Here is an 18,454-nt window from a genome sequence, read left to right as displayed (position 1 = left end):
CAAGAGACCTCAAAAGGTAGCCAATGACCAGAATCAGAGACTAAGAACATTTCAGATGTTTTATGTTTGTTTGTTTCTGTCCTATATACCTTATATGAATCTTGATCATTTTCTCAGTTCTGTGTTCTGTGAAACAGGACTGCTGTATTGATTTCATTTGGGCCACCATAAAAGGTCAGTCAGAAGGAAAGTCTGAGGTGGTTAAGGCAGAGCTTATCATACAGTACAAGCGTTTCCCACATACAACCCCTAGGAATAAAGCCATTGATAAGTGTGGGAGAATAATTTTAGGGTAACAACAGCATTCATCTTAAATAAATAGCATAAAGGCTTAATAAATGCGAGAAACCTGTTCAGGTACACCAGGAAACCAGATACAGGTCAAGTGAACCACAAAATTTACACCAAAGTATAAGAATTGGTTTAGGAAAATAATGAGATGCTCAAATAAATAATGTACCAGAAGAAAAGTTGATGTAATATACAAAAATGTACTGAAGGATAACTAAGAGATGACTAAGAAATGTGTTGACATGGCTCTATCATTATACATAGAAGTGAGATATGGTGTCCCGCAGGGCTCAGTGCTCAGACCTTTACTGTTTTCACTTTACATGCTTCCACTTGGATCCATCATTGGAAAACATAATGTTCATTTTCACTTCTACGCAGATAACGCCCTGTTAAACCTTTCTTTTAGACCAAGTGAAGATTCTCTGATGTTGTCTTTAATTAGTTGTGTTAGTGAATTAAAGGATCAGATGAGAACTACTGGTCTTTAAACACATACATAACAGAGGTGTTAATTATTGGAGGGAGTGATGCTGATCACATCATTATTTAACTCAGATGGAATCACCATTATTACTGTTACTGAATCAGCCCTCCATCGAGGTGTTACTTTTGATCCTAGCATGTCATTTAAAGTGTACATTACAAAATTGTCCAAAACATGTTTCTTCTATCTTAAAAATGTTGGGGAATTAAGGCATTTTCTAAATATGCAGGATGCTGAGAAATTAATTCTAATAGGATTGACTCATGCAATGCTGTGATCACTAGATGTTCAAATTTTTCTTTTTACAGCTTCTACTTATTGCAAAAAGCTGCTATAAGAATTAGAACAAGAACAAGAAAATACAAACACATAACTCCAGTTCTTAAATCCTTACAGTGACTCCCAGTTAAGTTTAGGGCAGATTTCAAAATTCTCCTTTTAACATTTAAAGCCTTAAATGGCCAAGGTCCGGCGTACTTGTCTGAACTTATTGTGACTTACAAACCAGATTGCATGGGAAGATGTCAAGATGCCGGTCTGCTTATGATTTCGAGGATTAATAAAATAAGAGTGGGAGGTTGAGCTTTTAGGTCTCCAGGACTCTGAACAAATCTGAATCTTATTATGTGACTAGCAAAATACCTGTGCTTCGCAGCTAAGAAGTAGTGTGTTAAAGAGGTTATGAAAAAGTAAAGGAAACATTTTAAAAATAACGTAACATGTCAATGTAGTCAATGTAATTGTGTTGTCATTGTTATGAGTGTTGCTGTCATATATATATATATATATATATATATATATATATATATATATATATATACAGTAGAGTCCCGCTAATCCGAACTAATTGGGACCGAACCCTGTTCGGATTAGCGAAAATTCGGATTAGGCGGAGTTTTGTCATATAATGCCATATATTGACTTTATGAGGCGTATTAAGCGTCTGATGTGTCAAGAATTAAAGGTAAGAAATTACGTATTCTAGTACACTGCAATTTAAACTGCACTGTAGTGTGACTGTGATCGGAGGTAAAATCGATATGACGGGCGGTAGGTGAGTAGTAGCGGAAGGGCAGTGACCTAGACCCCCCGCCTAGAACTACGCATTCCTCTTGATTTCCGTTCCCAAACTATGAGTCACTGAGTCAGTGTGCCACCTGCTACTGCTGAGTGATGTGTTTTGTGCAATGTTATTGTTCGTGTGCGCGCACTTGCCCTGTGTTTTGTGAGTCCTTGTGAGTGGTGTGTAGTGTGGTTTCTTTACATTCTGTGCTTGTCCCTGCTGTTAATCATCTTGGCAAGCAAACGTAAACATAAGTCGTGTACATTAAAAGAAAAACTGGAAGTGTTGAAAAGACTTCACAAAGGTGAAAGTGCCACTCAGTTATCGAAGGAATTTGGTGTCGGGAAAGCAACAATTTCCGATTGGAAAAAGAACAGAGGTAAAATTGAGCAGTTTTGCACTACCACAAGTGAAAAAACGATTGAAAAACGTAGCAAGACGACAGTGTCTTCTTACGAAAAATTGGACGAAGCACTTTTCTTATGGTTTACACAAGAAAGACAGAAAGGAATCCCTATCACTGGCCCTCTAATTCAAGAAAAGGCACTTCAATTGAACAAGCTCATGGACGGTGACGTATCATTTACGGCTAGTTGTGGTTTCTTAGACCGATGGAAGAAAAGACACGGAATCAGGCAGCTTACAATAACTGGGGAGAAATTGTCAGCGGACAACAAAGCAGCTGTTGAATACCTTGAGGAGTTCAAATGCATCATTTCTTCCTACTCGCCCCAGCAAGTTTACAACGCAGATGAGATAGGACTTAACTTTAAAGCATTGCCTACCAAAAGTCTTGCATCACAAGAGGAACGATCTGCACCAGGGTTTAAAATGGATAAACAGCGTCTGACTGTGTTGGCCTGCAGCAATGCTTCTGCCACAAATAAGCTTCCACTGATGGTTATCGGCAAATCGGCAAAACCACGCTGTTTTAAGAACATGAACATTCTCCCTGTTTTTTACAGAAATCAAAAGAAAGCTTGGATGGATCGTGCCTTGTTCAAAGAATGGTTTGACAAGCAATTTGTGCCAAAAGTAAAGGCGTTTAACAAAGAAAATGGATTGCCTTCTCGTGCTTTGTTACTTATAGACAATGCTCCATCACATCCAGAAGAAATGCAACTTGTTTGCGATGATATCAAGGCTATTTTTCTCCCACCAAATGTCACATCAATTTTGCAGCCAATGGACCAAGGGGTTTTGCAGGCTTTGAAACAGAATTATAGAAAAATGCTTCTTCGTAGCCTACTTGAAGATAATGAAGAGCTAACAATTTTGGATAAACTCATGAAAATGAACAGCAAAGATGTTATTTACTGGGTTGCTGAAGCTTGGGAAAACACATGCAAGGAATCCTTACAGAAGTCTTGGAAAAATCTCTGGCCTGAGCTAGAGTTTGTCCAAACAGTTTTCCCCCCGACAAAAGAAAATTGCGAACTTCTTCAATTGGTGAAAAGAATGCCAGGTTGTGAACATGCAGAAGAAGAGTGCATGGAAGAGTGGACGGCCGTTGACGACTGTGGCCATGAAGAATACACAGATGAGGACATTGTGGCAGCTGTGCAGGGCACGTCAGCTGATCTCGACGCAGACGACAGTGAGGAGGAAGGGGACGTGCCGACTGATGTTGTTCCACACACTGCCGCAGCCAGTGCCCTTGATCTCGCTTTGCGCTACGTTGAGCAACACGCCGATGCAACCCCAACAGATGTTATGTTTATGCGGCGTTGGCGAAACATTGCTTCTTCAAGCCGTTTTAGTTCGTTGCATCAGAAGGAGATCACTGACTTTATCTCTTAGATAATGGTTTGCTTTTTACGTTTTGTGTAAATGCTGTACAGAACATGGATTCTACATATGTGAGTAAATTCGAACTTGTTTAAATTTTAAGTAAGGCTGTATTTTGTATTTTTAGTTAGACAGCGAAATTGAAAAATTACAAGTTTCTTAAATGTACATTAAACGTACAACATAACTTGAAAAAACTTGTTTTCTTTACTTTTTTTTCCCTAGTCCTGTTCGGATTAGGCGGATTTTCGGATTAGCGGGGTTCGGATTAGCGGGACTCTACTGTATATATATATATATATATATATATATATATACACACACATATACACATATATTATGCATATATATATATAATATGTGTGTATATGTATGTATGTATATATTATATATATATATATATATATATATATTTATTATATATATATATATATATATACACATACATATACACACATACATGCACTTACAATAACATAGAAATCAATATAAACAACATTAACATCATTATCATATGAGAATATGAAGTAATATATAAGAAGCACATTTCATATAAATATAAATTATTAAACAGTAAAATCTGCTATAATTTGCTACCGTGGTTATTCGTTTGTCTGTCCAGGATTTTAAATCACCTGTAGCTCGCAAACCGTTTCACCTATTGACTTGAAATCTAGTACACATATAGTACGTCATGTCTACTATCCGCTTTATAGGTGATGATTGTATTACTCTTTTTATCTTTATTTTATTTTTTTGTAGAATCAACTCCTATCTGCGCACACCGTGGGCGGATGCGTATGGTGTATTCACTCCACGTTATTGTGCATTGCGCTGTCACTGGTATTTTGAGAAAAGAATTTGAACAACATATAAGAAGCGTATAAATTATTAAACAGTAAAACATTAACATTTAAGAAGTAAAGTTACACTGAGTACTACTGCAGTGCCTTCGGGTATACCTCATTTTTTGTTTGCCCATTACATGCTTAAATGTATACATTTTTTGGTGTACCTACCCGAGAACACGCGACATATAACCGACCGTGGGAGAAGCATGGATTTTAAACATCTGCTGGTCTCCCTCGTGGAATAACTGGTAATGTTTGACTAAAATCTACAGCGAGTAAAACGACATTACCTCCTATTTTTTTTTTTACGATCTCTGAGATCTTGCTTTTTTCGGTTCAAGGCTTCATAAGCTCTTTTATGTTCCATGGTGTACTTATCCCAAACCATCATCTTTGAATGTTGCAAGACTTTCGCCTTGTATGTAGATCGGGGTAATTACATTCATTGCATTCCTAGTCTGAATCATAATCTGATTGTATGGGTGGTTACCTGCCAGGTTACACTGGTGGTTGGTTAGCAAGTCGCTTTACGTCTGCCACGTGCCCTCTTTCTGTTCCCAGAAGCAGATCATAGAATGGTTTTAATAGTTTACTTTCAAATAATGCAGAGTATGCGACACGTGTTTCTCCCTAATTCTGGGCTCATCAGGCGTACACAATCACTGCATCCCCTCTCGGGAATCGAATCTCTATCGTCAGCACCAGAGTTGAAGCCCCTAACGTTGCGGTCAGCAAGTCGGCTAACATCCGCCATGTGCCGTCTTTCAGTTGCGAGAAGCAGATCATAGAATGGTTGAAATTGTTTACTTTCAAATTATGCAAAGAGTATGCGACACGTGTTTCTCCCTAATTCTGGGCTCATCAGGCGTACACAATCACTGCATCCCCTCTCGGGAATCGAATCTCTATCGTCAGCACCAGAGTTGAAGCCCCTAACGTTGCGGTCAGCAAGTCGACTAACATCCGCCATGTGCCGTCTTTCAGTTGCGAGAAGCAGATCATAGAATGGTTGAAATTGTTTACTTTCAAATTATGCTAAGAGTACGCGACACGTGTTTCGCCCTAATTCTGTGCTCTTCATGCGTACACACTCATTGCATCCCCTCTCGGGAATCGAATCTCGAACGTCAGCGCCAGAGGTGAAGCCCCTAACGTTGCGCTACGGTGTGTGGTTCGTTAATACTTCGTGTCTTCACATTAAACTTTTATCTCGTGAATATGTTATTGCAATCCGCAGCGGGAGCGTTTCTATAAACTTAATTTAAACTTACGTTTTACACCGTGCTTTGTTTCCCTTATGAAGATGCTTGTATGCTTCACTCGCTCGCTTCTTATTGTTTCGCTCCCTTCTCAATTTTTTAATGAATTTTTTGTTCTTCGCTGTTTGCCGCTCTTCCTTCATTTCTCCCTACTGCGTTCACAGTCTTTTCACGTGATTACGTGGGAGGCGTGATGACGTGACACTCAACTCCTCCTCCCACGGCCATCGAGCTGCCGTCCATTACAGTATATTGTGAAAAAAGAGGTTCCAGTTATGACCATTACGCGTTGAATTTCGAAATGAAACCTGCCTAACTTTTGCAAGTAAGCTGTAAGGAATGAGCCTGCCAAATTTCAGCCTTCTACCTACACGGGAAGTTGGACAATTAGTGATGAGTGTGTCAGTCAGTCAGTCAGTGAGTCAGTGAGGGCTTTGCCTTTTATTAGTATAGATATCAACGACTCTTGCATTTTGCTCTGTACTTGTAATATTACTATTGTGTTACACTGGAGATTACTTGTGTCCTGCTCTATGTATTGTGTTGTATTTACCTACTTTTTTTAATCCAAGGATTAATAAAATAACAGTGGGAGGTCAAGCTTTTAGTTACAGGGCCCCTAAACCGTGGAGTGGTCTACCGGCTACTATAAGAGATGCTCCTTCGGTCTCAGCTTTCAAATCCCGGCAGAAGACTCACGATTTCAGTTTAGCATACCCTGACTAGAGGTGCTAATTAACTGCACAGACTACATCTTTGTTGTTAGTCATTAGCACTAAAACATAAGTAACATGATCGTTATAATTTGTTACTAACCCTCACCTATTCTGTTTCTCTTCTCGGTACTCAAATGTGGCACTTGGTGCCACGGCCCACCTGCAAAGTCATGTTGCCTGCCTAAGGCAAAGTCATCTCTGTTGGAAGATCGCAGGAATCATGTAGAGGGGTCCTTTCATTGGATTGGATTGGCTGGCCCAGTGCTATTTCACCTGTGGAATGGCCAAATGAGGGAGGCAGCTTGACGGCTGAGGTCTCCAGGACTCTTAACAAATCCAAATCATATTATGTGATATCATCTACTGTTAAATTCTGCTCCGTACTTGTAAAATTTTTATTTTTATACTGAGTTGAGGATTTGATCTGTTTCGTGTATTGTATTGTATTGTATTGTATTGACCCCCTTCTTTTTGACACCCACTGCAAGCCCAACCTACCTGGAAAGGGGTCTCCCTCTGAATTGCCTTTCTGGAGATTTCCTTCTTTTTTTTTCCATTTAGAGAGAAAGATTTATAGAAGTGATAATTTACAAGTACTCAAAGAGAATCATGAGCACATAAGGAGACAAGTATTGTATTTTATTGAGCACTAGTATTCTCTAGCATAAAGAAGAGGGACGCCTCACGCCTGGACAATCTGGTGAGGAAGGCAGGCTCTATTGTAGGCACGGAGCAGGACAGTTTGACATCCATGGCAGAGCGACGGGCACTGAGCAGGAGAATCCACTGAACAGGATCATCTCCAGACTGCTGTCACTGACCTGCTCCACTGACAGACTAAGGAGATTGTTCCTCGTCCACACTATGTGACTCTTCAATTCTACCCGGGGGGTAAACGTTAACATTATTCAAAGTTACTGTCTTTTTTATCACTCTTTAATTTAATATTGTTTTTTATCAGTATGCTGTTGCTGGAGTATGTGAATTTCCCCTTTGGATTAATAAAGTATCTATATATTTATCTATCTAAGAGTTAAACTTATATAGGCTTATGCTTATATATTTTTTATTTTTCTAAGTAAGATAGAAACTATAATTAGTCAAAGTTCAGATATGCGAAGAGTGTTGGAGAAAGTAAACTGCCCTCTTCCAGATGAGTAATGTAAACTTTTCGGCTGGAAATATGGATGGTGAACTCTGGACCAGCACTTGGCAGGAACAGGGTCTGTCAAGTGAGCATGATGAATAGAAAGAGTGCCATGCCCATTAAGTTGGGAAAATATTGGTGGAACCAGTTGGAGGCAGGAATGAGGGAAGGGAACGTTGGCAGTCAGATGATGACGACAAATGTGTTGGGTATTAAGCATTGTTAAAAAAAAAAAAAGTAAGGTTTGCCCATCACTGGGCTCTCATTACATTTGAACTGGGTCCGTGTGTGAATCACGCAATAAAGCTTAATTCTGCTGCCTTTCCCAAGACTCCGAGTGCCTTACCCCTCCACGACATAATACTTGGAGATCTTCTGATGTGATTAGAAGACGACCAAGTGCTGATCCGACAGCTGGGATGAGGATCTGGGAACATACACCAACAGTGTCCACCTGTAGGTTAGTGTTTGGAGTATGAGAACATGACAAGCAAAAGACCACAAGATGAGGTGACAAGAGAAACACATTCTAATAACATGTATGATTTGTTGAAACGTTACCAGAAAAATGGAAAAATGTTAAGAGAAAGCAGAGGGCAAGCGCAGAGCAATAATAGAGGAGGAATGAAAGATTGTGAGTTTATGAGCAGGAAGAAAGGGTTAGAAAAAGTAGCCAAATTAGAAAAAAACAGGCAGAAAGTGAGACACTCACAAATAGCAGGTGTTAGGAAACTGAGGGCTTACACACCCATAATGAGAGAGAGAATGTAGAGAAGCGACTCGATAAGGAGAAGGGAGCCTAAAAAGTGGAGTGAATTTGAAATATGTGATGAGGAGGAATTAGTGAAGATCTCAGATGACTGGGATGAAGAAGATGAACATATAATTATTGATGAGGTAGGAGAAAGTGAAAGCAGTGAGCAGGAGGAGAGACAGACAAGACGTGTGATAAAAAGGAAGGTCAGAGAAGGAAAGCCACAATATCAGGAATCTCCAGCTGGTATGTCAGTTGTGAGGAGCAGAAAAGAGAGTTAAGAAATATGAAAATGTAATGTCAGGGATCCCCAGTGGGAGTGCTGTTTGCTGAGAACGGTCTCAAAAGCTAAGTAACAGTACTGTGAGCCTCATACTGCGCATTTAGGAAGAATCATAGCACAAGGCAGCAAAGGTGGAAGGGATAACAAATGCACCTAAGCCAATGATGTAGGACAGATGATGACATTTTTGGGAATGACTGGCTTTAGCTCAGACTGGATTCCAGATTATGCTTTAAAAACAGCTCCTCTAAGGAACATGATGAAGACCACAGGGTTACAGAATTTGAAGAAATCACTTAAATTGGACAATTGACGCTAACGTGGCATTTCATTCTGTTAAGCAGCAGTGGTAATCAGCACCAGCATTAACTGAACCTCATTATGACAGCCCTTTACTGCTGTATGTAGGGAATGGCCACTGCCGTGTTGATGCAAAAGACATGCAAGCGTAGGATTCGACGACTAATTGCGTATTACAGCTCTAAGATAGACAATGTGGCACGGGGTGTCCACAAGTCATGCAATAATAGGACTATAGTCACAGTAGCTATAGTTTTAAAAAAACTTGTTCATTACTGCAGCAAGTTTATATTCCAAGGGGTGGAAACTGAGCAAAAAAAAATAGAGGCAGTACAATCAAAACGGAGCCCCTGCCTACACAATACAACCTTAATTTTGTTAACAACTACGCCATTTCAGATTAACACTTGCCTAATTCAGTGGCCTTTCTCTATGATAAAAGCTGGATTCCCTGCAAAGGGTAGTACTTTATTATATTCAAATGATAACATTTCTCTTCAAATCAAAATGGTTTCCACATTGAAAAATAAATGACCCTGGTATAAAAAATGTGTCTGGTGGTTTGATGCAAGAGTTTTGTCACTGTGTCAAATAAATGGCTTAATCCAAACAGTGTTGCTGAAATTTATTAACATAAAAAGAAAAGTTCAAGAATTTAGGAATCTTTAAAAGTTTTATATAGTTCAATGATATCCCCATGATAGTACCCTAAGTTCTTGTCTATAAGCCGCGGCTTATCTAAGGAAAAAAGTTGTGAAAATGAAAAAATAGAATATCGGTTTATACATAAGTCCGTCTTATACAGTAATCCCTCCTCCATCGCGGGGGTTGCGTTCCAGAGCCACCCGCGAAATAAGAAAATCCGCGAAGTAGAAACAATATGTTTATATGGTTATTTTTATATTGTCATGCTTGGGTCACAGATTTGCGCAGAAACACAGGAGGTTGTAGAGAGACAGGAACGTTATTCAAACACTGCAAACAAACATTTGTCTCTTTTTCAAAAGTTTAAACTGTGCTCCATGACAAGACAGAGATGACAGTTCTGTCTCACAATTAAAAGAATGCAAACATATCTTCCTCTTCAAAGGTGTGTGTGTGTCAGGAGCACAGAATGTCACATAGATAGAGAAAACAATCTCTAGCAAACAAATCAATGGTGCTGTTTGGCTTTTAGGTATGCGAAGCACCGTGGCACAAAGCTGTTGAAGGCGGCAGCTCACACCCCCTCCGTCAGGAGCAGGAAGAGAGAGAGAGAGAGAGAGAGTTTGTTTTTCAGTCAAAAATCAATACGTGCCCTTCGAGCTTTTAATTATGCGAAGCACTGTGCAGCATGTCTTTTCAGGAATCAGCTTTACAAAAGATAGCAACGTGAAGATAATCTTTCAGCATTTTTAGACGAACGTCCGTATCGTCTAGGTGTGCAAACAGCCCCCCTGCTCAATCCCCATACGTCAGGATCACAGATAGTCAGCGCAAGAGTGAGAGAAAAGTAAGCAATCTAGCTTCTCAGCCATCTGCCAATAGCGTCCCTTGTATGAAATCAACTGGGCAAACCAACTGAGGAAGCATGTACCAGAAATTAAAAGACCCATTGTCCGCAGAAATCCGCGAACCAGCAAAAAATCTGCGATATATATTTAAATATGCTTACATATAAAATCATAATTTAAATGACCGCTACGCGCGCGTGTTGACTCGGCGACGCCCAGAACAGAAAGAACGCGCTCCAGCCGCTCCAACCGCGCCATGCGGGGAGTGAGAGAGACGCCAATATCTCACACTCTCTCCCCCCTTAAAGAAATTAAATGGGTGCGAGTGAGACCACTGACCTCCCTCCCTTCTATTAGTTATAGGTTATAGTACGTTCGGCTTATCCATGAGTCCGGCTTATCTATGATACGATTTTATTTTAAAAATTCGTATGATTTTTGGTCTCTGGCTTATACATGAGTCCGGCTTATAGACAAGAACCTAGGGTACTTCACAAGAATATATATTTTGTTCTTCAGTCATATAGTCTAACAGGAATAAAAATTAACCAGCTTCATAGCATCAACAAAACGGGTGGACTTATCCATCTTAGGGATTTTAATTTTAAATGACAAAACATCTCAATCAAAGAACACAGCATCATGAACTTGAAACTCCAAACAATATAATGTGTAGTGTTGATATGGCTCAAAAGTAGTTTTAAACTCAAAGCCACAAACGAGCAGCAAATAAAACAACAGTAAATCATCTTTGGTGTTTAAACAGCAAAAGCACGAGTACTGAGCGACTGCAGCCATTATGTGGTGTAATATATAGGATCGTTCCATTATTTTAGCAAAAAAATGTATTTACGTCAATGACATTGTTGAGTATATGAAAAGCTAACGGTATAATTACAGTTTCTTTGCAGTGTCCAATTGTTTTTTTTTTTTTTTACAAGTACGGTTATTTTTTTTTTTCTTCAAATAAACTAGCCATGTGTGCCCAACTACGTTGTGCGTGTTAAAGTTGTCTGTGAAGGGCTCCCTGTTTAAACGCGGCTGCCAGTAGTGAACTGGGCCCTTCGTCGCAAAGCATTATGATTTTTTATAAGGGAAACAAAATTACAAAACAAAACCCTTGGACACTGATTCCATAGGAACGGCCTACTCGGAATCACTGTCCGAGTAGTAATTATGTGCTGGTGTAGGAGCATTTCTGCTTCTCTCCGTTCACAGTCCGTCTCGTTTTCACGACGCTGTCATTTCCTCTCACGATCTCTTCTCAACCTTTCTCCAATCTCGTAGGTTGCTTTGTGGCAATCCAAAGACTAAGGCAATATACACGGAGCAATGGTTATAAAAGGGGGACACATAGGTATCCAGGCTCTTTAAAGCATAAATAGAGATCACTTCACTGACATGTGAGCAAGCCAGGGTACAACTGTGACACGCACAGCACTCGCCGGCTACAATAACAATAATAATTTCCGGAACGTGCTGTTACGTTGTCATTCATTTTACGCACTGTCTTTCTTTCACACATATGTTACGTAGGCACGTACCTTTTATCTTCGGCAATCTCATTCTCTAACCAGGCCTCAGGAGCTAACCAGCGTAACACTGTCCACCACCCCTTTCATTATTCTGGCACATCGTTGACATCCGTGCGTAACAACAATGTACTAAACTGGAAGGTGGTCTACGCATGCGTGGAATTCGCGGACAAACAAAGATCAAGATCCAAATGAAGATTATATATAAAGATTAGTTAATTTAAAGCACAACAATTTGTTTAGTTTGAATGTCTGTGTTTTGAGGTGTGACTGGAGTACTACAGTCTTCAGTAGTATAAACCTGGAGGAGATTCTTAATGCAATGCCTATGTTTTAGCTGTCTCTCTACTTCCATCCAGTGCTGCTTCTTCTAATTCATTCGCGGACAAACAAAGATCAAGATCCAAATGAAGATTATATATAGAGATTATCCAGCACTGCTTTAGACCCCTTCTTTGTATGTAATGGAACATACCTTTGTTTGAGCATGTGTAAACGCGTTCCCTGTGAAGTTTCCTTTCCTTTCCCGCGCATCAGATGTTACATTTCAAAACGTTCTCACCGTAAGGTTATTAACAACGTTACATAAAATACTGTTTTGCTCTTCGCAGCTGATAAATAACATATTTCCAGATATAAAGCAATGGATTCACTTGACAAAGTCACACTGGAAATATTAAAAGGTAAGTTTCTAATTGACATTTACTGTTGCTGCAGTGTATTGTTTTTATGAATCCACAAGAATTCACCTGTCCACGTTGACACCTATAATCATTATAACACAAAACAAATGTAGTGGGGCAAGCTAGTTTCGTGTAACCATTACATGAAATTGTAAAAATGAATGCAGGTGTTTATGTTATAAATATTTATTTTTTTCATTTCCGGTTTTCACCTTTGCATTTTATCCCGCAAACACTGCCCTGAATTATACCTTACACTGCTTGCAGTTCTTACATTCGAACATATTGGTACATTTAGCGCTTTTCATGCCATTTTAGGCATTGATGAGTGATTTGAGGCTGTATAGCAACAACGGGCTCTTTTTATCGAGTACCATCATTGTTAGATTACATATATACAGAGAGTTATTATAAAATAAATGTTGGTTAAGTGTCATTGAATTATTTATTTGTTACAGTGATTTATGAAAAAAACTTGTTAAAGACATTCTGATACAGCCTTCTGCTTGCTTAAAAATAAATTGAAATGTGTCTTTTAAAAATGTGCCAAGTTCTAACTGCATTGCATGCGCCTCATGCTGTTACCGGTAGTAAAAGCGAACACGACCCAAGTCGCTTCTATTTGAGATACCTTTAAAGAAAAACTTGAAAATTTACAGGTCAGTATTTTCCAATTATTATCGACTAGCAAAATACCCGCGCTTCGCAGCGGAGAAGTAGTGTGTTAAAGAGGTTATGTAACCATATATATACATAAACATATATACATATCTACATATACAAATTTACATATCTACATATGTATATATATATATATATATATATATATATATATATATATATATATACATATAAATATAGACATACATATATACATACATTCACATTATATATATATATATCTATAATAATAAAAGGCAAAGCCCTCACTGACTGACTGACTGACTCACTCACTGACTGACTGACTGACTGACTCATCACTAATTCTCCAACTTCCCGTGTAGGTGGAAGGCTGAAATTTGGCAGGCTCATTCCTTACAGCTTACTTACAAAAGTTAGGCAGTTTTCATTTCAAAATTATACGCGTAATGGTCATAACTGGAACCTCTTTTTTGTCCATATACTGTAATGGTAGGCAGCAAGATGGCTGTAGGAGACTGAGTTGCGTGTCGCGTCATCACGCCTCCCACGTAATCACGTGAACTGACTGTGAACTCAGTACGTAGAAAAGAAGGAGGAGCCCCAAAGAGCGCAGAAGAAAACATTCATTACACAATTGACAAGGCAGCGAAACAATAAGAAGCGAGTGAGTGACGCATACAAGCATCTTCATAAGACACGAGGTATAAAAAAGCACGGTGTAAACCGTAAGTCTAAATTAACTTTATAGAAACGCTCCCGCTGCCGTTTGCAATACCATATTCGCGAGATACAAGTTTAATGAGAAGACACGAGGTATAAAAAAGCATGGTGTAAACCGTAACCTTAACTTTATAGAAACGCTCCCGCTGCCGTTTGCAATGCCATATTCGCGAGATACAAGTTTAATGAGAAGACACGAGGTATAAACGACAGTTTGCATCACTTTGTAACAGAGTTAAAATTGCTGTAGCGACAAACTTTTAACTGCCGGGTCTTAGCTAACATTAAATAAACCCGTGGACATCGCAACATCACACAAGAGAGTGGCTCACGTGAAGTGACTGAACGCAGCAGGAGTGATCACTTGCATTAATCAAACCTGTTCAAAAAACACATTACACAATTGATAAGGTAGGAAAAGAATATGAAACAAGGCACGGTATAAACCGTAACTTTAAGTTTATAGAAACGCTGCCGTTTGCAATACCATATTCGCCCCTGCGAAGCGCGGTGATTTTGCTATATATATTAAACTATTTCAACCATTGTATGATCTGCTTCTGGCAACTGAAAGAGGGCACCGTGGCAGAAGTTAGCCGACTTGCTCACCAACCACAAGCGTTACCTGGTAGGTAACCACCCATACAATCAGATTGTGAATCACACTACGAATGCCTGCAATGTAATTACCCCGATCTACATGCTGTCAAATGAACGAACCTCACGCCGTGGCACAACGTTAGGAGCTTCGCCTCTACGTCCGAGGATCGATTCCCGTAAGGGAGTGCAGTGACTGTGTACTCCTGATGAGCCCACAATAACGGCGAAACACGTGTCGCATACTATGCATCTTCAAAGCACGGTGTAAACAGTAAGTTTAAATTGAGTTTATAGAAACGCTCCCGCTGCCGTTTGCAATACCATATTAGATGACTTTGTAACAGAGTTAAAATTGCTGGAGCGATAAATTTTTAACTGCCGGGTCATGTCGCGTGTTCTTGGGTAGGTACACCAAAAAATTTATACATTTATGCATGTAATAGGCAAACAAAAAATGTACTATACCCGAAAGCACTACAGTAGTACTCAATGTATCTTTACTTCTTAAATGTTAATGTTTTACTGTTTAATAATTTATACGATTCTTATATGTTATTCAGATTCTTTTATCAAAATACCAGTAACAGCGCACTCCACGATAACGTGGAGTGAATACACTTGACATGACCATTCATAGTATTTATCCTCTTTCTCTGTACGTTTACCATTCGTTTGCTCAGAGGTTGATGCGCTTGCTGCTTAATGAGCAGCTCTTGACCCTAGCGTCCCGCTGCTTCTCTTCTTTCGTCGGCATCTTTTCCCGTTAAAACTGATTTCTTTTAAAACTTAGTATGTTTTCTTTAATTTTTCAGTTAAGCTGGCACTTAAGTCTTCAATCTGCCTCAAGAATGATTAGCGAAGGTGGTAGACAATGAAAACGTCAGCCGTATGCATCCGCCACGCACGCACTCTTGCGCGCAGCTGTGACTTGATTCTACAATAAAATAAAATAAAGATAAAAAGAGTAATAACTTGCACCACCGCTATTCAATTACACTTGCCTAACGCCTCTCCTAAGGGGAAATACTGTGGGATCTGGGCATCCGTCAAAGCAGCAATCACAAGCCCGATTACAAAGCGGGAAGCTGTGATTTGTCGTCTCGCTCCCATGTAACAATCACAGCCCGTGTTGCAACGCACTATGTATGTATATGTATATATGTGTATGTGTGTGTATATGTATGTGTGTGTATATATATATATATATATATATATATATGTGTTCATATGTGTGGGAAAGCGAATAGTAGACGTGACGTAGTATCTGTGTACCAAATTTCAAGTCAATAGGTGAAACGGTTTGCGAGCTACAGCTCATTTAAAATCCTGGACAGACAAACTAATAGCCACGGTACTGTTTTATAGAAGAACATTTTAATGTTTAATAATTTATATTTATATGCAATGTGCTTCTTATATATTACTTCATATTCTCAAATGATAATGATGTTAATGTTGTTTATATTGATTTCTATGTTATTGTAAGTGCTCTTTATTTGTGGAAAAATCCATCCATCCATCCATTTTCCAACCCGCTGAATCCGAACACAGGGTCACGGGGGTCTGTTGTGGAAAAATAAATTTGGCAATTTAACTTATTTTATACATACATTTTATTTTTTTCTCTTGCACTCAGTGAGCGAATCCACTGGCTAATCAGCTATATATATATATATATATATATATGTATGTGTATATACAGTGGTGTGAAAAACTATTTGCCCCCTTCCTGATTTCTTATTCTTTTGCATGTTTGTCACACAAAATGTTTCTGATCATCAAACACATTTAACCATCAGTCAAATATAACACAAGTAAACACAAAATGCAGTTTTTAAATGATGGTTTTTATTATTTAGGGAGAAAAAAAAATCCAAACCTACGTGGCCTTGTGTGAAAAAGTAATTGCCCCCTGAACCTAATAACTGGTTGGGCCACCCTTAGCAGCAAAAACTGCAATCAAGCATTTGCGATAACTTGCAATGAGTCTTTTACAGCGCTCTGGAGGAATTTTGGCCCACTCATCTTTGCAAAATTGTTGTAATTCAGCTTTATTTGAGGGTTTTCTAGCATGAACCGCCTTTTTAAGGTCATGCCATAGCATCTCAATTGGATTTTGACTAGGCCACTCCAAAGTCTTCATTTTGTTTTTCTTCAGCCATTCAGAGGTGGATTTGCTGGTGTGTTTTGGGTCATTGTCCTGTTGCAGCACCCAAGATCACTTCAGCTTGAGTTGACGAACAGATGGCCGGACATTCTCCTTCAGGATTTTTTGGTAGACAGTAGAATTCATGGTTCCATCTATCACAGCAAGCCTTCCAGGTCCTGAAGCAGCAAAACAACCCCAGACCATCACACTACCACCACCATATTTTACTGTTGATATGATGTTCTTTTTCTGAAATGCTGTGTTCCTTTTACGCCAGATGTAACGGGACATTTGCCTTCCAAAAAGTTCAACTTTTGTCTCATCAGTCCACAAGGTATTTTCCCAAAAGTCTTGGCAATCATTGAGATGTTTCTTAGCAAAATTGAGACGAGCCCTAATGTTCTTTTTGCTTAACAGTGGTTTGCGTCTTGGAAATCTGCCATGCAGGCCGTTTTTGCCCAGTCTCTTTCTTATGGTGGAGTCGTGAACACTGACCTTAATTGAGGCAAGTGAGGCCTGCAGTTCTTTAGACGTTGTCCTGGGGTCTTTTGTGACCTCTCGGATGAGTCATCTCTGCGCTCTTGGGGTAATTTTGGTCGGCAGGCCACTCCTGGGAAAGTTCACCACTGTTCCATGTTTTTGCCATTTGTGGATAATGGCTCTCACTGTGGTTCGCTGGAGTCCCAAAGCTTTAGAAATGGCTTTATAACCTTTACCATACTGATAGATCTCAATTACTTCTGTTCTCATTTGTTCCTGAATTTCTTTGGATCTTGGCATGATGTCTAGCTTTTGAGGTGCTTTTGGTCTACTTCTCTGTGTCAGGCAGCTCCTATTTAAGTGATTTCTTGATTGAACAACAGGTGTGGCAGTAATCAGGCCTGGGGGTGGCTACGGAAATTGAACTCAGGTGTGATACACCACAGTTAGGTTATTTTTTAACAAGGGGGCAATTACTTTTTCACACAGGGCCATGTAGGTTTGGATTTCTTTTCTCCCTAAATAATAAAAACCATCATTTAAAAACTGCATTTTGTGTTTACTTGTGTTATATTTGACTAATGGTTAAATGTGTTTGATGATCAGAAACATTTTGTGTGACAAACATGCAAAAGAATAAGAAATCAGGAAGGGGGCAAATAGTTTTTCACACCACTGTATATATATGTATGTGTATATATATATATGTATGTGTATATATATATATGTGTGTATATATATATATATATATATATATATATATATATATATATATATATATATATATATATATATATATACATAAATATATATATATAGATAGATAGATATACATAGATAGATAGATATACATACACATACATATATATATATATATATATATACATAAATATATATATATAGATAGATAGATATACATAGATAGATAGATATACATACACATACATATATATATATATATATATATATATATACATACACATACATATATATATATATATATATATATATATATACATACACATACATATATATATATATATATATATATATACATACACATACATATATATATATATATATATATATATATATACATACACATACATATATATATATATATATATATACATATACATACATATATATATATATATATATATATATATATATATATATATATATATATATACATACACATACATATATATAT

The 18,454-nt window shown here is 38.4% G+C and overlaps 1 protein-coding gene across 1 annotated transcript; it reads left to right on the top strand.

Annotated features, from left to right (window-relative positions):
• The first annotated feature begins 1,818 nt into the window (after positions 1–1,818).
• On the top strand, positions 1,819–3,641 carry LOC127527609 (jerky protein homolog-like). The gene is made up of 2 exons (XM_051926725.1): positions 1,819–1,828; positions 2,113–3,641. The coding sequence occupies exons 1-2, from the start codon at positions 1,819–1,821 to the stop codon at positions 3,639–3,641; spliced, it is 1,539 nt and encodes a 512-aa protein (XP_051782685.1).
• Positions 3,642–18,454: the final 14,813 nt, after the last annotated feature.

The sequence above is a fragment of the Erpetoichthys calabaricus genome, chromosome 4, assembly GCF_900747795.2.
Source record: "Erpetoichthys calabaricus chromosome 4, fErpCal1.3, whole genome shotgun sequence".
NCBI classification, from domain to species: Eukaryota; Metazoa; Chordata; class Cladistia; order Polypteriformes; family Polypteridae; genus Erpetoichthys; species Erpetoichthys calabaricus.
Note: the sequence above shows the minus strand (reverse complement) of the source record. Positions and strands in the feature narration are given on the sequence as shown.